Here is a 24,467-nt window from a genome sequence, read left to right as displayed (position 1 = left end):
AATGGATACTGCTGATTTTGAAAATGCTTAGACCCACGAGGGTTCCCCATACACCAAACTGTGTGAAAGTATGCATATTTTTCTCTTTTTTTTACACCGAAAAAAGTCCTCTGCATGCATATATTTTTTTGTCAGTCCAATTCTCTTTTATTTGATCTGTTTCTACAAAGTGTGTATCAAACATACAATGTGCAAGCTATCAATGTTCAAATGATTGTCATGGGATTAGGTGAACCTGCATAAGTTACATCTTTTAAAGACAAGGAAATGAGGACGACCTGTTAATCAATTGTAAGTTCCTAATGATCATTTTGATCAAAAGTCTAATTACTCATGTGTGATCTGATACCACTCTTTGATTCTTCCTTAGTTTCCATCAGTATGGATCTGTGGAAATTCCATAGTAATCTTGCTAGGAATTAATATTATAAGCACATTTTAATTTTTCTAGAAACAATTCCAAAAATTAATACTTCAGAAAACAGTTGTATTTTTGTGATAAATTAGTTTTGAATATTAGAACTATAATTATATTAATGAACTTTTAATTACAAGTTTGATCTATGTCATGTATGCCAACGACGTGACCAAATAGGATGTTGTAAAAAAAACTATAGACTCGAAATCCAACTTTTTAAAGACATGCAGATTAAAAATTACATAAAATGTCTATTTTTCGGTTTCTTACAAGCACATGTTGATGAGTTAGTACATGTATTCCTTTGCAAGACCAAGACTCATCCTAAAATTTTCAGGAAGTTGTTTTCCATTTAAATTTTATGTTAATTCTCTTGTCCACTAAATATTTTCTCACTTGTTGAATCAGTGTTTTATATTCAAGGCACTCTCTGCTAAATATTGTGCATTCCTCTCAAAGTTTCCATGCCTATTATAAAGTATAGGCAGTAAATTGTATGCTTCAGTGTCAACACTTCCTACTTTTATTAATATGCTTTTACAGTATTTAGATGACAACTTACACAACACTTAACAAACACATAGCAAATTCATCTACAGTAAGGTAGTGACCATTTAAAGCCGGGGGGGGGGGCTTTGGTATTATTTCTTGTTGAAATATTTTTTTTCATCAAAGTTTTAATCTATCATATCCAAAAATTATTATGATATTTGCAACACCTGGAGTTTATCATATACCACATGTAACAAAATAATGCTAGTATTTTGTGACTTATTTTGTTTGTTGGATGGATATGTAAATCATCATAAAATCAGCTGTTTTCTGTGTCATGTACATATATACTTTCATTTTCACATGATTATTATATGTGTACTATTCCAATGGCAACTTTACATAATTTCTTAGATAATCAGGAACCAAGTACACAAATGCAGATGAACACGAGAGACTCACTGACAGAAATTAGTAGAGGCATCTAGTTTTAACGCAAAAAAACAACATCAAAGGCATAAAGAGATTCATGAAACAAATGACAGAGCTGAATATTTCAATAGACAGAAAAACGAGAAAACAATGGAATATTATTAGTTTATGCACATGGTGTTGCAACTGTGGCAGGAAAAATGCAACGGCAACCCAAGGATTTGGTATGGAGAAATTTGTTAACGTTCATTTAAGAAAAAAATGAATGTGATGCTTAAAGATGAAATGAAGAAAACAAGTGAGCAGAATATGGTAATTTGTTTCTTCTTCCAACGTCTTTGAAAATTTACTGATTTAAAATGGAATTAAGCTTTGTTGTTTTGAGGTTTACCTCCATTTTGCAGTGCAAGATAGGCTATACATGGTGGCCAGTAAAAATGCTGAAGGAAGAACACAGAAAACCCCCAGTAAAAACCATAGACACACGGGAAACAAATGGCAGCTTTCTCATATACCCACAAGTGATCGGTAAAGGCGAGCTCTTTAGACCATCATGATATATCATTATATGATTGAAGGTTTAACAGTGCAGCCCTAGTAAGAACACATCCTATGTAAACAATCTGCCAAACTTTATATAATGTCGATTTTACCTGATTTATGACTGTCTGTAACAAAATTCTTTCACAAGGCGTAACTAATAATGAAAGTCATCCTGATTTTTAAAATTTAAGTTGTTGTTCTAGGGTTTAATGCCATTTTTCAGCACAATATAGGCTATACATGGCGGCCAGTATAACTGGTGGAGGAAGAACCCTGGAAAACCCAGGGAAGAACCACTGACCCACAAGAAGCTACTGGCAGGCTTTCCCATGCTAGTCGAGCCTTGGACTCTAACCCACGCAGACAGAAGTAAGATGGCAGTGATCCGGAACAGTGAGCGCTTTAGAGCACTTGGCCATTCGGAGCCCCTTAAAATTTAAGTATACTAATGAATCTTTAATCATGGGACTACAGCGTCACATATCATGTTTATTTTTGGCCGTCTATTTCTTTATCCTTAGTAATTAATTTGGAAGTGTTTCAGGAGAAAAACATTAGGGACATATGGTGGTATTTTTTTAATTAAAAGCTAGAAATTCAAAATGCGAATTACTAAATAATTTGCTAGTAATGGCACTGAATGCTAGTACATGAAATACCAAAACAGATAACATAAATAATAAATGTTTCAGGCATATTAATATGGCAGTACCAGTAACTGTCAAACTATAATGCAATAAACATGAGGAAATGATGTGATAAATAATTCTCTGCAAATAAGCTTATAAACTTGGGATGGGTTTGGATCTTATAAGAAATATGTTCTTCTTTGAACCAAATCAATATTTAAATAAGAACACATTTACTTGCAAGCAAATATCTGTAAATGCATATAGAACTTCTGATCCTTAATTACTTAATTAACTCTGCACACTGTATGTGCTAGCATGCAATTGTACATTTTTGCAATCTGATTAAAATCAGATCTGACACAAACCACTTAGAGATCATGTCCTGGTGACCTACGTTATTACCATAATCACTAATTTTATCAGCCAATTAGATGAAGTCTTATATCGTAATGTTTGGGAGAGTAAACGGCATGGCTAAAGATCATCAGTGTCTGTTGAATAATTTTATTCACTTTCAGATATCTGCATTTCCATTATCTAATCCAAAGGTCACCTGAACATTAATTGCAGTCAGATTTTAATCAGATTGACATTTTCTCAAGCATTATTTCCATTTTTATTTTACTTTTACTTTAGTTATAAATAACAAATTATTCATTTTAATCCCTGAGGTGTAATTTTTTTTGCAAACTTTTGTCAAATGTTTCAAATGAAATTGCACATTCTATATCCAAAAATGTATTTTTATATGGGTTTTCATTATTTTTGCAAGGGGAAGAACTGTGTAACCCCAGAACCTGTGATTCTCAATAGCATAAGTTATTTCCCTTGCTTTAATCACACAGAGAGCGAGAGAGAGATAGAAAAAAAAACATTCAGAAATGCAATTATTTCATGAATATGCACAGATTAAAATAAAACTCATGGACACCTTGATGACTTAAGTCTATTTACCATATTTACCCAAACTGGATTTAATAAATACAGTTTCTAGCAAATAAAATGCAAGACCAAACCATTAACAAGAGTGAATCTTATTCATTACTGGACTTGTGTGAAATCAGTCCCATAAAAAAAATACATTCCAAGTTTTATCTTTAAAAAAAATAAGAAAACTATGGTCTCCAGCTCAGCCAATCGGAAGCAAGATCAATTTATCAGCATGCATGAATTCTGTTCATTATTCAACTCATCCAAGAGCTTGATGAAGATATGCCCATACTTCATGTATGGGTTCTAGAACAATAACAAAACACAGCCAATCAGATGTAAGATAATCTCATTACTATGCATGGCTCTCACTCATTATTAGAGGTGACCCAGATCTTAACCGATTCGTCCCCGATCCTGTCTGTAGGCGTGATGAGGCTGTACCCTACTTCCAAGCTCTGCTGCATCAAGGTCATTTAAGATACACCAACATGGGTGGTATTAAAAAAAAGCAGACAGATATAGCTCTAAAATGATATCAAATAATCTGGAAGTTCTAGTTGCACTACAAAATACAGGGAGAAAAACCTCATTTTTTGGACCTGGTTTTTTTTCACATAAAATTCACTCGAGATCGGAATGTGATTTTGAATCCGGACTTTAGACATTTTGGCTTCAGATCTAAGGCATGCCGGTCTTAACTGCATGCAGACTGGTGAACCTTTGCAAAAACTAGGATGAGGTGGGCATTTGGAATAAATTGCGGTCTCCATACGAAAATGATGGGTCCATTAAGAAAAAAAAAATAAAGAAAAAAGAAGAGAAAAAAAATCCAACTTTTAGCCTTCTGCTCATGCACAAGCAAAATATCCAATGGAAAATGATGTTTCTAATACAACTAGGCATTATTCTCATGGAATATCTGTTGAAAGCCAATGTATTACGATGTATTCATAAATAGTCCCCCATGTCTTTCCTACGCACATTTCAGGCAAAAACGACAAAAACCTCTGGGGCCGAATGAATTAATAACATAAGCACATATTCCAAGTTTAAACAAAACCAAAACATGGTCCCCAAAGTGGCAACAAGCTCATTCAGCATCATGGATTTATTAATTTTTGGAATAAATATTAAATTTTCCAGCATTATATATTTTAAGTCAGTCACTTTATAGTCAGACTTCAGCAGAGTTCGATAATTTTGTCCACTGATCAGAAGACATTTATTTTAGTGACAACAAGATTGTAGCAATAGACTGATGCAGTCATTGATCCAATGTATATAAAGGCAGGAAGCCTCCCACAAGCCTTCCATACTGGGATTTGAATTTCTCATTCCTGAGTAACCATTCCCCTCTAGAATTTAATTGAGAATTTTGTCTTCATTCCTACCTCAAAAATAATATAGCTGTGTTTTTGCTGAAACTTGAATCTTTTTTTCTTTACATTTTCTATCAATGGTCATTAACCATGTGCTCTCATGGGAACCAAGCTAATCAAAATCAGTTAAACATTTTTTGCAGCCAATGAAATTGCTCATCTTATGCAATGAATGCAATTTATTCAGTACAGTATGTGATACAACTGATTTAGTTTGTTAGAAATCTTCTTTGATCTTATTTCTGCACCTTATGGGTGCCATAAAATAAACTAACCTGCAACAGATATTGAAAACTCTGTCACTGGTGCAAAAGCACAGCCCAAAATGAACCGTCTATTCGCTTTATACAATAGAAACGTTCCCTGCACTCAAAAGTACATTTGGAAGTATTCATGTAGCAGAAATTTAGGCAATTAATGTTGTCAACCATTCCTTCCTGACATCTGAACTGAAAAACTGAAATTCACTACATTAATTTGAGAGAAAGCAGAAAATGTACACAATGCTTCAAATAAGATTATCTTCTCTTCTAGAGTAACCTTTTGTGATCAGGAATCAAATTCTCTGGATCAACCGAAAAAGTTATGTTTACTCCCCAATTTCTTTGGGAAATGAAGCATGTGTGCATATAGTGTGAATCTAGTTCAAACAATTTATTAAACACATACACTATTGATATTATATTAACAGACTTGACAAGACCTAATCTTTTCTTTGTCTCAGCCATTAATGTTTTTAAAGCACACCGCATTCAGCATTAGAACAAACATTTTTTTCATTCACCTTGACAAACATTAAACAATTCTCACGATGTAGATTTTCTAATACCCAGCATTATGACTCATTCATTTCTGCTTTTCAAAGTATTTTCCTATAATAAAGTCCAAAAAATAAAATAAATTGAGTTGTCCCAGTCATAACTTAAAATGTCACACAATGTAACTATACAGGATTTACATTAAACTTTACACAATTATTGGTCATTTGACCTTATTAGTTATCATAGGAACCTTACCTGAATTAGCTTGCTTTTAGTCAATATTTATAATAATCACAAATGAACCAACATGCTTGTGAGGTGCTCTACCTCCCTAATGAACCAACATGCTTGTGAGGTGCTCTATCTCCCTAATGGACCATCATGCTTGTGAGGTGCTCTATCTCCCTAATGGACCATATTGCTTGTGAGGTGTTCTACCTCCATAATGGACCAACAGTCTTGTGAGGTGCTCTACCTCCCTAATGGACCAACATGCTTGTGAGGTGCTCTACATCCCAACTGGACCAACAGTCTTGTGAGGTGCTCTACATCCATAATGGACCAACAGTCTTGTGAGGTGCTCTACATCCATAATGGACCAACATGTTTGTGAGGTGCTCTACCTCCCTAATGGGAGGGAACAACACGCTACTCAGAGCATAATGTGTAGGGCAACACACTACCATGAACATAAATTGTTTAAAAATCTAATCCCTTCAAGGGGGAGGCAAAAGTTCCTTGAACATTCCTTCAGGAATGGCCTCAAATGCCTCCCTAATGGACCAACCTGATTGTGAGGTGCTCTACCTCCTTAATGGGAGGGAACAACACACTACTCAGAGCATAAGGTGCAGGGCAACACACTACCATGAACATAAATTGTTTAAAAATCTCATCCCTTCTAGGGGGAGGCATTAGCTTCCTTCAGGAATGGCCTCAATTGCCTTGCAGAGAAAGACAATCCCATCAACTACTGAGACCCTTAAATTTTCTTCTATTATGCATTGTAAAGCAATAAGTACCATGATTCACAAGTGAATGCTTTAAAAATATGAGGCAGTCAAGGTAAGTGTCTGATGGGCCCTAATGAGACCACACTTCCCAAAAGACTGTCCCATAATTGTTCTCTGAAATAAATGTTCTACTAGAAAGAGGAGAGCAGTAATAACAATACTGTATTATTTGTTCCACATGAAACTCACCTGTTGATATGTACTGTGTGTTATATATACCCCCAATGTTTATGCAAAATGTACATGATTGTTCTCTGAATTAAAGTAATTGAAAGAAACAATAATAATAATATCACAATAATATTAATAATTACAATGTTTTATTATTTTCATATGATGAAACTCACCGGTACATATGTACTACATGCTATATACACATCAGTGTGTTTACACATAACTTGTTTGTACTGTGTGCTAAATACATCACCATATATGCACAATGATAAAGAATTAATCAGGGACAAGTTCCCATATTCTAACTCTCCTTCCTTTTAATAAGGAAGACATTAGTTTGTTTAACCATTACTGTACTCTAGAGGCAATGCATACAATAACAAGATGACATGTCAAAAACAATGCAATACATTAAAAACTTCAAAAATGATGTTTATGCAATTATTTATCAATGGAATTACGAATTCCTATTAACTGTTTTGGAGGGCTTATACTGTGTTAACACACAAAACTTACCCATGAACCAAATATATTACAAAAATAAGAGTGTACCCTAACCACTAAAGGGTGGATTGCAACGTGCTGAACCGAAAAGACCTTTCTGGAACTAATTACTTAAAAACAACAGGGATTACTGACTTAAGAAAAGAAGATGAGTTAGATGAAATATAGCTGAAGGAAAAACCAAATGTGGTTTAAACATGTAACATGCAATTTTTCTCTGATCACGATTAAATGGCCTCCATGAAAAAGAGGACTGTTTCTGTGCAAATGTGGCAGAGGTGTCTACTGACCATTCTCCACTCTGTAGAAGGATCTATTTACAGTGAACATACAATATTTTCAACACCAAAAAGTACTAAGCAATGGGTAGAATGTATTGTTGCAATTAAAATACCTGCTTTCTTAGTGAAAAGAAAGATTCAAGAGCAGAATGTGGAAGACTGATTGTTCATGGCCCTCTCAAGTACCCCTTTCTGCAAAAGGGTATGTACCTCTTCCCCTAATTTCACCAGCTTGGACTGGTGAGGGAACAGGGCGGGTTCTGATAGAAGGGTTGTTCTAGAAACTCAAGTCATTAACCCTCACTCACAATAGAAAGGATTCACTCATTGCCCATGATGCTAGATGCCCAAAAGAAGCCTAATTGAAAACGGAGGGGGGGGTTGGGGGGGGGTTGGTAGAGGAATGCATAGTGTAAGTACCTAAATCAGTACCCACCCACCCTCCTTAGGAGAAGAAAGTAGACTAGATAACTCTTCCCTGATTTCCATGCCATGAACCAGACTCATTTGATGATGCACAGTAAATTAAGGCTGTACTTGTAAGAACGCTGCAAGAATTTTGTGGACCCTGGATCAATTGTTATTAGTACACTTCATTGTGATGGGCGAGGAGAAGAAGTGAAGGATCTAGGCTTATGATTCTTCAAATCTAGCAAAGCCATGTTAGGAATGAGTCCTCCTCAGAGGGTCTTGGCTTCAGACAAAACAGTTCTCAGAATGTGTTTTCTGTGGTTAAGTAAGATGTTACACTGTTAAATGTGGTGTGAATGCAAAAACTACAATACCAATGTGACATGAGTCCGAAGAACAATTATCAATATACAGAGGTAAAAATAGCACCGGATTTGGCGTTTAGATAATTAATTTTTTAAAAGCAACTGTATCCTTACCGTATACATCATGTATTTACATGCTGTAAACCCTGCTTTCTTTCAGAGTTTGGTTTGTTAAGGGACATGATAGGTTACCATGCTGTATCCCATCCCATAGGACACATACATATTCATTATCATTTACAGTGGTTATGGGTTAAGTCTTTTGTGTTCACAAAATAGTACATGAATACCTTACCGTAATATACAGGAATTACATATTCCTGTTGCTGTCATTGTTTTGAGTTTAATGCCATTTCTCAAAGGTTATACAGAGTGGCCAGAATAATTGGAGGAGGAAGAACCCAGGAAAACTCTGGTAAGAACTATAAGTTACTGGCAAGCTTTCTCACAATGGGTGAGCCTGAGACTCTAACCCAAGCGGACAGGTGAGATGACAGTGATCTATGAAGGCATGTGCTTAAAACCACTTCACCACCTGGGGCCCATCATATGGATACTGTACATACAGCACCAAGATAATGTTTGGTGAAATAAGACCACACTGTGGTAAAGCACTAACAACATTATACATTTTTCACTGGTCATACATGTCCATTTTGAAAATTATAACTGTTCTACACATGTGCATGATAGGTGCAGAAGTAGACCTTGTTATACTGACAATGCTCCACTCTGTCAGAAGATGTGTTCACAATGAACAGATATAGTTTTCTGGCAAGAACAAGTAAATCCTCACAGCAGTGACCAATAAGTTATTGCAGCTACTAAAATGATATATAATTCTTCTAACTTGATTATGAAAACAATTAGGTGTCAGGTTAGAGTTTTGCACATGCCAGCTCCACTCCTGACTGGGTGCATTCTATTTTGTTTATCCAATATGACATGCAACTGTTTTTTTTTTTTCTTCTTCCGCTAATGAGTTTACGATGTGTGATATTTCATTGCACTGAATCTGAACCTATCTAATGTATTGTTCTAATAAAGTTTCTGATTGTTGTCAGATAATAACTAACTGATATTCATGTAGAATATTATAGAATATTATTCCAAATTAAAGCTAAAAATCAAATACAAAATCTATGCTGCCATTTTAGCAGTAGACTACTTCATTCCTGTAATGACAAAATCAATGGGTACACTAAATGCTACTGACTTGTTCTTTAAAGGTACATCTAATGAATAATAAAACACAGATCCTGCAATTCAATAAATTAAATCATATTCATCCAAGGAAATTAAAGGTTGCTTGAATGATAAAAAAGAAATAAAAATTAAGAATTTGTCAAAGCACACGTCACCTATAGTCAATGTAATTAATGATTATTATTACTACAGAATATTTTTAAACTTTCCAAGTCAGCTTCTCAAACATTGAATTTTACAATAATAATAATAAGAAGAGCAACAACAACAATGATTCACAATGGTGCCTTCGTGAGCAGGGGCTCTACATTTAAAGTGCCCTTTTGTCCACAATAAGTACCATGCCCTTTTTGTTTCTGGGGGAAACACAAGTGTTCATACTGATGTACTTCAAAGTCTGCCCCATGTCTGATTGCATTACAATTTACAATGCAGTTATCTTTGAATTTTAAATACAATACTCACTTCCTTTAACAGATATATAACAAATACAAGAGACTATTGGGATAAATATGGTTTATAACAACAACAAAAATCAACCCATGTACATATTGTCCCAGATGTTGGACAAGTAGACATTTTTAGAAGAATCTTGTCCTCATATTGGAATGAGAGAAGAGGACCAGTCATACTATACAATAATTGCCTGATATCAATGGATTTGTTACACTAAAGCCACAAGTTATCTATGTTATGTACTGGATGTCAATTTATACCAATAAAGTGACTTCATAAATCCACATTACATACACTAGCAAATGGTTTGGATGTCATGCTCAGGGTTTATCTCTGACACCATAAGGTGAATTCTCAAGTATCAAAATGTGTTTGGGACCACCTACTTTTTAAAAAGTGTTAAAAATGGGGCTGCTGCCGGGACTCTCAGCTTTTAACCCTTCAAAAAAATTAAAAACACAAATGACAGCACAAATTTTGAGAAACAAAAGATTAAGTGATGCAAAATATAGTGCATCAATTTTAAAGAAAGATGTTATGACTGTTTCATTATGATTACATAATTTCTAACAATGTTAAGGATATATGTATCATCTATTAAATTTATAATATAGTTTTATTTAAGTCATTTGGGTTTATGACATTTATATTTCAAATTCTTTAACTCAATGGCTGGTTGGTAGTATAGTAAAGTACATGTACAACATAAGTAACATTTCCATTCATAAATCAATGCTGGTTGGCAAGGTCATGTCAACAACTATTTCAATTTAAGACCATAACTGTTCTATTGTTATTTTTAATAATTTAAATCGTTTGACAATATTTTTGTGATTCATTTTTTGTTCATTTTGGTGCACATATAGTGACTATATAAGAGAATTAAAAGCACCATATTATTATTCTACAGTTTATGCCAGCTTTGTAAGAGAGCGGTGATTTATTTATAATTGTATGATGGAATAGCAGAGTCGAAAACATTTAATTTAATCACTTAATACCTATCAGATGATGTGAATTTATTCAAGGACTTAAATATTTAGATAATTATTTTGGATTATGTAAAACTTTAAGGACTTCAGTGATTTTCTACTTTCATTGAATTAACTTGAGTAAAAACTTTTGGATTTAGACCTGAGATTCTTCAATCGTGCTAGCATATTAGCAAATAATCACATTAAAACCTGGGGCCCTGAGTGGCCAAGTAGTCTAAATTGCTCACCGTTATGGATCACTGCCATCTCACTTCTGTCTGCGTTGGTTCGAGTCTTGGATTCAGCCAATGTGGGTATGTGAGAAAGCATGCCAGTAGCTTTCTTGAGGGTCGGTGGTTCTTTCCGGGGATTTCCCAGGTTCTTCCTCCACCATTAATATTGACCACCATGTATAGCCTATCGTGTGCTGAAAAATGGCGTTAAACCCTACAACAACAACAATGTTAGAACCTTCATTCAGAATACCTTTGGACAGTTTCCAGATTAGTGAGAAACTTGAGTTTCTAGATTAGTGTGAAATTGATAGTATAATTTAGGGCATACTTGTTTCATTTGATAGTTTAGTGAAATAATTTTATATTTTACAAAAACCGAGTGTCTGTTTGGTTTTTACCATATCTTTTTAAACAGTGGAGGCACCTAATTTAATAAACAAGACATTGTCCAGATAAACTATCAAAACTTAAGTGAAAATGTTTCAACAATCTTTTGCTTTCTCCCAGCAAAATGGTCAATGGTTCAACATTTATTTAAAAAATTAGATTTTCTTGAATCTATCCACATATTACAAGTGTATATTAACATGTATTAACTCAGCAAATGACAGTTAATTCCTATGTCCAACTAGCCAGGGTACTAGTGCAACTGTTGTGGCTTGCATACAGTATTGGACCAGTGTTCCCACGAGAGGTGCAAGACTGAGAGTCATAAATCTCCTTGGTGTCAAAACTGGGGGGTCAGACAAAGTAAAAAAACAATTTTGGTATCAAAGCTGGAGGTCAAATTAAAAATTTGGGGGATCTCTCAAGTGCAAATGAGGGTAAAGGGAAACACTGTGGACTCATGACCAAAAGGGCACAGGTTTGAAATCATACCAATGGATTAGCCTGGATTTTTGTACCATCCTCTATTCCTGAGTAATACACTTTATTTCAACTGCCTCAGAAGAATTAGATGCACATTATTACCAAGAAATACATTTCAGTTAAACTTATTTCATGGCGCCTACAGTAGGGAAGATTCTGATCGGCCAAAAGAACTGGAAGGCTATTACATTGTAACCTGAATTATATTATGGCCAATCAGCTCCTTTGGACTGGTTTGGTTTGGTACTTTTTGGCACAGCAACACACATAGGTCATTAAGTGCCAATTCATTTCGGACCACTTCAGTTGCCTAGTGGTTAGAGTGCCTGCCTCGGATGCAGGAGGTCGTGGGGTTGATCAATTTTTCAGTCATATCACTACGATGTCTGCAATGTGGCAGTTTATAGTGATGTCCAGCACTGGGGCAACATGCCACAGACATGTAGCATGATGTCTCACCCAGTCACATTATCCTGACACCAAGCCGACCAGTCCTAACACTAACCTCTTAATGCTGAGCACCAAGCGAGGAAGATGTTAGTACCATTTTTGTAAGTCTTTGGTATGACTCGGCTGGGGCTATCAGATAGATAACAGACAACAGGACATCCCATGAACTCTACCTGTATATCTAAAAACAATGCATTCATGAGGGTTAATAAGCATTTCTTTTCTTGTATGTTCTTTGCTTGGGTAAAAAGGTTTAGTAAACTGGTTGTTTTAAGCAAGACATTTAACACTTCTTTTTCCTATTTCCCTACCTTTGCCCATAAAATAAACACAATGACTTCACTTACTGGGACCTAAAAAAAATAACCACTCTTTGAGGGCAATACATTAAGTCACAAATTTGCTTATTAAAGGAGCAAATTTATCCTCTGGAATAAAACAACCAATCAAGTGAAATAAAAAGAACCAATCAATTAAGACTACTCTTCACAGTCGGATCAGTGCTTTAACTTTACTTGCTTTACCATACAGAATTTTATTAAATCAAATTAAACTCAATGTCTACTTATTAAATAAGTAAATCTGAGATGCATCGTTACAAGGTTATATTTTGCTGAATTACAGCTTTTATACTCGAGTCAAAAATTTAACAAATGTATCTATGGACAGAAGGACTAGTAGATTAAAAAACTTACTTGTCATGCTTAGAGGTATTAAAATTTTAAGAAACTTCTACTGGGTACTCGTCAATCAGTTACCCTGGTATCTGATAAAATGGGAATTGTATTAAATGTGTACAAACATAAACTGCTTTGTTGTATGTTAATGCCCACAAGAGCAGCATGCAAAAGTGAATTTGTTTTCTTAAGTTGAAGTGTACAAGTTGGGGTCAATTTTGCAAGTCGGGTCTGTCTAAAGGGGTGATTTTGTTGTCACTGAGTCAGAGTTGCATTTTGGAACAATAAGTAAGCTCAGTTGGACTGATAGATAGATAAGAAGATGGGAACATTAACAAAATAATGTGTAAAATATACTTTAATCACTGAGTGGAATACATTACAAATAAATTAACAACATAACAATGTGTTCTAATTAAATACACTAAATTAACAATTTTAAATCCAATTATATGATAAATCAGTGAATTCAAGTATAGGTCACATAGCAGTATAAAAACAGTTCAGAATGATCCAATTCACAATATCCCATATGTTAATTCCATACATCTTAAAAAATAAATAATGAAAGTAAAGTCCACATTTTTTTATTAATTCTAAGTATCCTATAAATGTCATTTGCTACAAAGACAAGAATTCAACCCCATTTCTAATAAAGTTCTGAAATCATCGATCGTCATCTAGTAAACTGTCATGTGTAGTTATTGTAAATATTGTCTGATTCCACTTCCTTGGCCTCACAGTGATATGAAGGTAATACTTTCATCATATAGTTTGTGGATTCTATTAAAGTTGTAAAATGTGTAACAAGATCAAATAACCACCCTCAGTTACTTGCCACTAAGCAAGCATCACTTGCTGCTCAATCAAAGGGTTGTCAGGTGGGAAAACATGCAAAGAGATTAAAGTAAAACAAATTACTGGATGAGGCAGAAATCTACTTGGCAATAAACAAGTATTATTTTCACAGCTCAATCAAAAGGACATAAACTTGAAATCAAAGTGAGTACTGCTTTTACAAGCCAAGGGCTAATGGTGCCACATGCACTGGAAGAAAACCTGACTGCGGCATGTCAGTACCCGAGTACCTGTTCACAGTCCTGCTGCATCTTCTCTATCCTTTCCCAAAATTAATCAGTGTCAGACACGTATCAAGATTATTACTAGTCATGAGATAATGAAACTACTAGCTCAGAAGGAAATCTACTAGACTCAGACTAGCTGCATAATTTCAAGCCCTGATACCAGCAAAAGCGAAAAACACCATTCAGAAGATATGGCTGCTAATGGTAATTCTCTATAAAATGCAGTGCAATGCTGTGACAGGTGCCTAAATATAATAAATGGATACAGCATACAAAAGTTACAAACATGAACTTTTACTCGTGCATGACATATCTTGGTTATATGAGAAGTCTAAAATTTTATCACCATCAAGTGATTTCAAGCAGGTTACGAAATGGAAGTCTTTAACATCGGTGTGAAAATGCAATGTGCAGTACCAAACTAAACATGAAATGACATTTTGTTCCACAAAATCATGCCGGGCACATTTTAATTTGCAGTGGTACGCCAACACAAACAATGCAAAATTAAGACAACTAACTTGATTTCCCCAAAGTAATGGGTAAATGCTTTAAGTAAGCGAGCAGTGGCTAGTTGCAATTTGATCAATAACTTCTGATCAATCATGACTAATCCACTAGTGCTTCCATAATTTGCTGTGAAGGGCAATGTGCAGAGCCAAGTGGCTGTTGCATATTCTCTCCCATAAAAAAGCTTGTTTTTTTTTAGAGGATTAAACTGTCGGGGAAAGCTTTTTATCTTGTCCTCATGAATTACATCATACATAAAATATTGTAATGTACTTGTGAGAGGTTGAGAGATAATGTATGTGTAAAGATGGCGACCGAGATATTCCAATTGTCTCATCAACTTGCAGATATGCCTCGTACGGGGGTGGGTGAACGTGTTAGTCACCGAGTATGTTAAAAATAATTAGTTGCTTGGATTTACCTGTGGGGTCGTAGATTGAAGCTGACGTTGTAAGGCTTCTTTTTCTTTTTCAATTTCTTGAAGTTTCGCTTGTGTAAGAGTCAGGGCGTCTTGGGTCTCACGGACCGTCTCCATCAGTTTATCTCTCTCATCCAACATGTTGACCATCAGCTGCTCAAAATTTGTGTCATCACCCGACTCCTGCGATTCTCGATCTGTGGATCCGTCCTCGGAGATAGTGGGCATCACGTCGCACATCATTTTCACAGATCGTTTGTGTATAACAATCTCAGAATAAACATATATCCGTCAAACCGCCAGTGATGCTTAGAGTAACATAGTCATCGAGTCTTGCATGTCTACATCATCAATTTTTACAGTCCCGATTAGTAGCACCTATTAATATTCATGGTCAGATACAACCATATTCATTCAAGTTTTCGTCTCCGTTTCATAACTGGTCTTAATTTTGAAGACTGGTGAATTTGTATGGCTCCGAATATAACAACCATCCCGGTGAAAACCCCATCTTAGTAGCCATATTTTTTTATAAAGTGTGTCATTACCCAGCGTGCTCAGCGTGGCATGGGAAATAACTCTTACACACATAGGTCAGCAGGTGCCCGTTCATTCATATATTAAATCGAAAGCTGTTATGGCATGTTTGGAATACTTCAAACAGCGAAGTACTGCTATGTAACAACGTATTTGAGGCAGGTGGGTTTTTTTTTTTTTTTCCAACGAATTTTGGGTCATGCATCTTACACTATCACAAGATATTTGATATTTATTATTATTATTATTATTATTATTATTATTATTATTATTATTATTATTTTCTGATAAATTTGTAAATTTGCTGACTATTTATATATTACGATTTTCAGTAAATAGTTAAATCAGCTAATTGACATTGAAACCTTGAAGTATGTTCCTTTTCAACTGACAATAATTATATCAATTTATATCCCTACGTCTGTTAAGGTCCACAAGTTGATTGTATTATTCTATCACCGTCTGTTTTATTTGTATTTTTATTTAGCTACGTTTTTATCACGTTTATCGTCATAAAAACGAAAAATTGGATACCCCTGATATCTCGGATCTAATAAATATTCTGCGTTGAGTATTTGGTGTCAATATATTTGACTCAACAGTTCTTTCAAACGACTTATAGACAATTCGGCCCAAAGACAATTCGGCCCAAGACAATTCGGCCCAACTTGGACCGAAAATAAGACAATTCGACCCAACTTAAAAGACAATTCAGCCCAACTCGAAAAACAATTCGGCCCAACTTTGCGATAGTTGCATAAAGATATTTTTCTTCAAACAGCAAGTAGATACTATGTAAGATATATATATGTGTGTGTGTGTGTGTGTGTGTGTGTGTGTGTGTGAGAGAGAGAGAGAGAGAGAGAGAAAACACAAACATATATTGCGCTTTCTAATTAAAATACTTAAATACATTTATTTTTTATGCTAAAAAAATATATGCATCTGTACAACGACATTCTCAATTTAAGTCGTCTGGTCAAAGTATCTATATTGATTTATCAAATAATAATACTTAACAGATAATATTCTACAGAATATCTTTACATTTTTCTAAGAGTAGCGACACCGTACATGAGATATTATACTAATATATTTGATTTTAGGCTTCAGATTGTAATACTGCTTCATATATGACACACTCGATTGTACATAGCTTTATAAAATAGAAAGGATATATTGTTACAAATTAGCGACAAGAGTAGAGGCCATGCATACCTCTTGAAAACACTAATCCTACTTTGAGAGGGATACTTCAAAGGCTTTCTTACCTTTTAATGAATACTTACTTGTTTTGTTAGACGATCTGTTATTTTATTCATCGGCGAATAGAGTAGAAAATCAAGGACCCTTGATGCCTATGACATATGTTTCACCCAGGCTTCATAGATGTCCTTCAGAGAGGCTATAGTAATTGTTATTACATCTTTTAATTGATTCTCCCCTTCGAATTCGTTGTTTGAGCAATGTGTGTTTAGCGGAAAACTTTTTAAGATTTGGAGGATGTACACCGATAAGGAAATCAGTGTCAACAATCTTCTACGAATGTGCGAAAGGATCCACGGACCACGAAGTTGAAGAACTGAGTCGCGTTATTTTCATATCAGGGGTGTGTGTGTGTGTGTGTGTGTGTGTGTGTGTGTGTGTGTGTGTGGTAGGGAGAGGAGAGAGAGAGAAATGCCGAGCATTTTGGCAGTTTAGTTGCTGCAACATCAACCTCGTACCAGTTAAGTTTATATTTTGTTGTGTGCAGAAACTGAACTCTTTACACTACCAGTCAGTATCGTCAATCATAGTTCCTCCTTTACTCCATACAAATTAGAAATTAATAAACTGATTACTAGTCTTAACTAGTACAAATTATCTTTGTTCCCTTATAAGCTGCTGTTTTTTTTAAACAAATATACACACATGCAAAGACTCACCAGCTTGAGTGCACATACATATCAACAGACATACACACATGCATACATGCATGCATACATACATACATACATACATACATACATACTGTCTGCGGCATGATGCCCCAGTGCTAGACATCACTATAAACTGCCATACTGCAGACATCGTAGTGATATGACAGCAAAATTGTTAAAGCTACGTTAAAAATCAAAATCACATCACATCACATCACATACATACATACATACATACATACATACATACATACATATTGTGCTTGACTAAAACTTTTTGCAGGAACTTTGGTCTAATTATATATATATATATATATATATATATATATATATATATATATATATATATACTTTTCATACGTCACATATTAGAATATGTTTCCCAAGTCTTGACAATCCTTTACTGAAGATACGGGCAGATTGGAGAAACACATTAAAATTAAAGCTGCATCGATTAAATGCTTCTGACACCCAAATTCACTAATGAGGCACAAATTAATGTCGCTGACACTTTATCACTAAAAATAACAAAAGAAAATGTTTTCAGATGATCAGGCGTAGGGCTCTTGCGCGTGCCCACAACAATATAGGTATTCTGAAAACTGACGTTTCAAACCTGAGACGTAAGATAAAGACAAAAAATAGGAAATTTGAACGACTAAGTAAAGTACTATGACTGTTGCCAGAACGTAAGGAATTAACACCAAGTAAAAGAGCCGATGCAGAGGTGTATACATTTATATCTGATCCCAAGAAGACGGAATCTTGTAAGACGAAAACTTCTTGTATGCAATGCAGTTTTGTCTGAAACAAAGGCGTCAAAGCAGTCTCGTTCTCTAAAATGACGTCGTGTTCTACATCAGATTATTTATGGGTTGAATATTCAAAATGTCTGATGCCGAAATGGAATTAATTAACAATGCATTTGCTTCACGTTAGTGAAATACATACGTTACCTAAACAGTACGCGTGAGGGGACTCCTCACATTTATCGGCTAAAAATTTTGTTTTCTATATGTGAGACTGTATATAAGTTCAGGCCATTTTAATTGCACACAAAAGTATACATTTAAGTTGTTTGAACTTTAAAATATATCCGTGTTTTACACTACGACACATACGTTACCATTCTACGTTACAAAACATTTTATTAAATACATTATTTTTTTTTATTTTAAAAATTTCGTGAAAGCACTTAATTAAGTATAAAATTTTATCAATTTTATCTTCTTATAAAATATAAAATAAGTCATAATGATTATATCAGATCAATGATCATGTGAATAATGATGATGTTCAGCTGTCACATACAGGAGAAATAACTGCAATGACGAATGTACGTGTTTAATATAGTTAATCAAACATATTTGTAATAATTTCATGCCATATTTTCATGATCAAAAGGGAACCAAGAAAGCTGAGGGAAAACGATTACAGATTTAATGAACAGTCTTTTGTCGTATGTATCTGATACATACGTTATATTTTTGGAGTGACTAAAAAGGCATACACATTGTAAACTTTCGTGCTTATATTTTTAATCGGAAACTGTTATGATTAGAATGGTATTAATTTGACAACTTAAAACGTTTTTGGTGTTTTGAATATTCATTATTATCAATTTAACTGAAATTTAAAATACGAGAAATCTTGGTAAAGATGCATCTTACGTTGTGCACATTTATCTGTCTTTTTCGTAACTCATACTAGCAAAACGCAATAATGTTCTGAATTAAACTTATGTGAAATTATCGCAAAATACCTAATTATGCAATTTTCAACCATTTTCCCGGTATCATTTTATTTGTAAATCATAACAAATACGTTCAAATACGAGAAGATCTCTTGTAACGTATGTATTTTGCTAGAGAATTAAGGTTTTGAGACCAAGTGGGCAAGTGCCTAACAAAATCGACCTTCTTCTACAGGAGATATGATGCATCTCATTATTGTCTACGTAACTCCCAAAGCATCACGCCCATCTCTCCTATACTTCTTTTTATCAGACGTCTTTGGGACGGTTTTCCTAAAGATATCAGAAAGCTCCTAACCATTATAACTTCGGAAAACATTTATCAAGTTCACCTAATGTTTCAAATTTTATTCTCAACCTATTCTATTTTACAAACTAATTAAAATGAGAATGAATAATTAAGTTACATAATGCAAGGGTTTTGAACTATATGGTAAAAACATATATACAAATTGTCAAAATATATGTTAAAAATAAATACTTGTTAAAACTATTGTCAGTTGTTTCATAAAATTGGGCCGAATTGTCTTTCGAGTTGGGCTGAATTGTCTTTTAAGTTGGGCCGAATTGTTTTATTTTCGGTCCAAGTTGGGCCGAACTGTCTTGGGCCGAATTGTCTTTGGGCCGAATTGTCCAATAGCCCTTTCAAACCTTGCAGATTAATTCTGCAGGTCTGTACTACGTTGGTTTTTTGTGGGGTTTTTTGCGTTTGTTTTTTTTTGTTGTTGTTGTCGTAAGTGATAATCCAATGACGCGCGTGTAGCTCTTTGTACCGCGGCCCATGTAGTCCGATTTGTAATTTCCATATGACGTAACAAGCTTTCATATGATTTTGAATTTTTTAAAAGATCAATATTTATCGACATAGGAGGTATGTGTACTCGAATTAGAACATAACCTTTATAATTTTGTTCACTTTATATCGTGGATAGAAATTATGACAGGATGATCGATTTGGGAAATAAAAGATCTTAACTTTAATCCGCAGTCGGGAAATGAAACCCGCATTTGAAAAGAAGACCTGCAAAAGAATCTTTGGTAGAAGCGCACAAAAATCAAGGTGTCTATAAGTTTGATTGAGTCTTTTGGACATTCTCCCCCACCCCACCCCACCCCACCACCCGCTCCAGTGGCCTAATGGTTAGAGCGTCCGCTGCGGATGCGGGAGGTTGTGGGTTAGATCACCGGCCGAGTCATAACAAAGATTTACAAAAATGGTACCAACAGCTGCCTCGCTTGGCGCTCAGCATTAAGTGGTTAGTGTTAGGACTGGTCTGCCTGGTGTCAGGATAATGTGGCTGGGTGCGACATCATGCTACATGTCTGGGGCATGATGCCCAAGTGCTAGACATCACTATAAACTGCCACACTGCAGACATCGTAACGATATGACTGAAAAATTGTTAAAGCTACATTAAAAATCCAAATCACACACACACGCATAATTCTTTTTTAACGTAGCGGAGATAAAAAAGGTATTTTGTGATATTCTGAGTTGACTTCCCAAGGCTTGAAAACATACAAGAAGCACGAAGAGGTCCACTGGCTGACAAGAAGAATGCTTGCCTTACGTTTTCTACCGCCGGAACATACCGAACGGGCCTTCGCCCATCTTCGACACCTAAACTAGAAGTTTTGATGATGTACATAGAGAGACAGTGGTTCCAGAATTCCCTCTGCTCCACATAGTTGCGAAATGTGAGACTCTGCTCTCTGGCGATTTACTGTCCAATTTTGGATATTATCTCTACGCCGAACAGCTCTAAGGACACGTCTGTGTGTTGCGAGTACAAAATAGATGCAAACACTTGGCCCCACTACTTTCTTTATTTTCAAGTGTTACGAATCTATGGTCTTAAAACAAAAGAAAAGAGTGAAAAGCAACAAGTTTTGTAAAATTAAATATTTATTTCACAAGAATGTAAAATGAAAATCTAAAAAGAAAGGAAGTTACGGTATTGCGAATTAAATCTTAGAAGTACATACACAAGTCCAAATAATTAAAGTTCTGAATAAACTGTAGTGGAAATCCAAATTAAATTCGACGCTGGAAATGTTGATGTGCCTGTGGTGGCCCGTCTAGTGGTGATGTGCCATTAGTCGTTTGTTGGATTACAATAATACAATCAAAGAATATATCTTTATTTAAAATGTCACTATATATTCAAAGTCTTTTTTTTTCCAGGGATGTTTTTTTAATGAGCACTTTGTATTTCAGGTTAAAAAATAATGTGAATAAATAAAATTCCAGCCCAAATGAAATATTGGACACGACAATAATACAACTGATTATGTCCAGATCTTAAAGTACGAATAAATAAGTTTTCCAGTAACAAGATTTTATAGTCCTCTACTTGACCACATGTCACAATTAGCATTTTCTAAACCAAACTACCCCTAATATTACCTAATGGAAGATTTCATTCTATACGGTTAACAACGGTTACAAATTACAATCTTAGTTATAATTAGGTCTGTTACTAAAATTATAATATAGAATTTGGAATACATCAAGTAGGCCATGTATATTTATAGGGGAATTCCAATAACTTAGATCCAGACCCAAATAAATGTTTACTTCTATTAATAATGATCCTAATATTAAACCCATACTTAACAGAGAAAATATTCGCTACATATTAGCAAACTACAGAAGAAGAAAAAAAAAATCAATGATGCAGGTCAGGTAGAAAATGAACTTGATTTAGGACAAGGTTAAGTCCAAATACAAATATCCATAGCATATTTAAACAACTTTAAAATCCTCACAAACAATGCAAATTAAATATGCATAACACATGATTTGCAGAGGTTATTCTCAACTAGAATGCTATGATTATAACTTAAATTATGTAATATTCTTCGTAAAAATGTGTTGATATATGTTTTTGCAAAAAGTAATGTTGCTCATGCTTTTTAGATCACGTCCATTTTGTCAAATCTCAAGTTTTGGTGTTACGTAGATTGACATGTTGTTAAGCTCTTCAATTTTGGAGGCAAGTAAATCTTGCATGCAGACCACAATCCCATAATGGCAAGAAAGAAGTGATCGATTTTGAGAAAACACAGAACTTGTGAAGTTTGTCAAGAATGGTCTGTTTACCGACAATAGGACTGTACAAACAATGATGAAGCAGTTTATAGAATAGTACTGGATTCGCACAAAATGACAAACTAATTTAAGAATGGCATTCCCTTCAATGGAGCTAAATAAATAATAATCTCAGTAAGGAGCCATTTCATAAAATAGACTGCGAACAGGATTTGTGGCCCCCCAGAATTTTGTCCTATCCTGTCCGCAGCCCTGGATAAAACGTGCAATAATGTATACACCCAATTTATTGTCCCTATTTATTTCATTGACGTCACCATGTTTATTTCAGGATGGCAATACTGCATCAATTGCAAGGCAGGGTCCATCTTCAGTTATATGTACTGATTCCTCTTCTGCATGAGGCAAAAGCACACCTTGCCGCTACTTGTGTCAGAAAAATAATGCATGTATTTTACTTTTGTGGAAAAAAAACAAGTCCTCAACAAATGCTCTCCCTTTTCAGAGTAAATTCAATGAAATTAAAAACCCCTGGGCATATACCCTTGCATATAAGACAACTTAAATGATGGAGACAATGCTGGAGCTCCCACTGCAACACTATCTCTAGTCATTAGGACAAAGCATCAATTTTTATTACAGAAATTGCAGCCACTTTGAACGACACTAAAACCTTGGAAAACAAATTTCATCGTATTTTCAGATTCCCTTTCAACACTGAAAGCCTTGCAGAATCTTAATTCTGACAACCCAATAATATCCCAGTCATTACAGAAACGTGATGTTGTCCTTCATTCTAGGGAAACTATTCAGTACAGTTTCCTAATCACAGTGGTATTCAGACCAGGCTTACTTACCCAAACTTTTAGCTGTTTAGGCCCAAATTACTGCCTGATTAGGCCCAAAATAATGCGCAGTTTGGACCAAATTACTACCTGATTAGGCCCAAATTACTGCCCGATTTGGACCAAATTACTGCATGATTTGGACAAAATGCCAGGCAGATTTTGGACCATGTGAACTGTTAAGTTTTAAATGTGACATTTGCATTTGTTTTAAATGTGATATTACTCTTTTTTTTTCTCCAAGTACTTTGATGAACTTAAACCTGCACTGAAGGAAACCAAGCCATGATTTTATGCAACAAAATGGCTTTGTTATATATAATGAAATGAAATAATGTAAAACTGTTTATCTTATATCAGCAATTTAATAGTGAAATATTTTAAAAGCAGCATATTCACATCTGTGCAAAATTTAAAGTGTTATATATATATATATATATATATATATATATATATATATATATATATATATATATATATATATATATCATTGGGTTTTCTTAATAATTATCTTACGTACATCAGTATATTGTACTTGACATTGTCCAAAATGGAATTAATGGTGTACCTACCTGAACAGTGACATTTATTTTGTAAACATAATAATGCATAGGAAATATCTATCGTTGTGGATGAAATATTCAGATATTATCAATGGTAAACATGTTTAATTCCTAAACTTGTTGACAACTTTGAATGTTTTATCGAGGAGAGTGACCTTCATCATGGCTCTAGTATTGTGTCTTAACATTTTATATAATGTTGTTTACTTGAAAAATGACTAATTTTTGCTTCAACATATGAAGCAGAATCAATCTTATTGTTGTGATCAGTTTTTAGTTTGGGTGGATTTATTTATTCAAAATATTATTCGCTGGAATTACAAAGTGCTCAATATTATTCTTGCAATAAAACTTTAAATTGGAATTATAGTGAATTCAAACAAGAACATTTTGGATTATATTATTGTGAGACATCAAAATAATGTTAGCACATCACCACACTCCAGGCCATGGTCACATTACCACATTCAAGACTACAGTAACATTAACACATTCAGTATTGGAATACCATTGGAATTCAATTGGAACTTTGTACATTTGGACTTGTTATAGAATGTTTATGACTTTTTGGGATTTAA

At 34.6% G+C, this 24,467-nt stretch overlaps 1 protein-coding gene across 3 annotated transcripts in view; it reads right to left on the bottom strand.

Moving 5' to 3' along the window:
* The window catches only part of LOC149785221 (liprin-alpha-1-like), a 152,320-nt gene extending 136,585 nt beyond the window's left edge, over nucleotides 1-15,735 (bottom strand). For all 3 annotated transcript variants that reach the window (XM_089979042.1, XM_089979043.1, XM_089979044.1), the window contains exon 1: nucleotides 15,224-15,735. In XM_089979042.1, coding sequence (XP_089835168.1) covers nucleotides 15,224-15,463 — 240 coding nt within the window. In that variant the 5' untranslated portion in view covers nucleotides 15,464-15,735. The remainder of the gene's footprint in view (nucleotides 1-15,223) is intronic.
* Between the last annotated feature and the right edge of the window lie 8,732 nt (nucleotides 15,736-24,467).

The sequence above is a fragment of the Sinohyriopsis cumingii genome, chromosome 13 (assembly GCF_028554795.1).
Source record: "Sinohyriopsis cumingii isolate HCF-2022 chromosome 13, ASM2855479v2, whole genome shotgun sequence".
NCBI classification, from domain to species: Eukaryota; Metazoa; Mollusca; class Bivalvia; order Unionida; family Unionidae; genus Sinohyriopsis; species Sinohyriopsis cumingii.
Note: the sequence above shows the minus strand (reverse complement) of the source record. Positions and strands in the feature narration are given on the sequence as shown.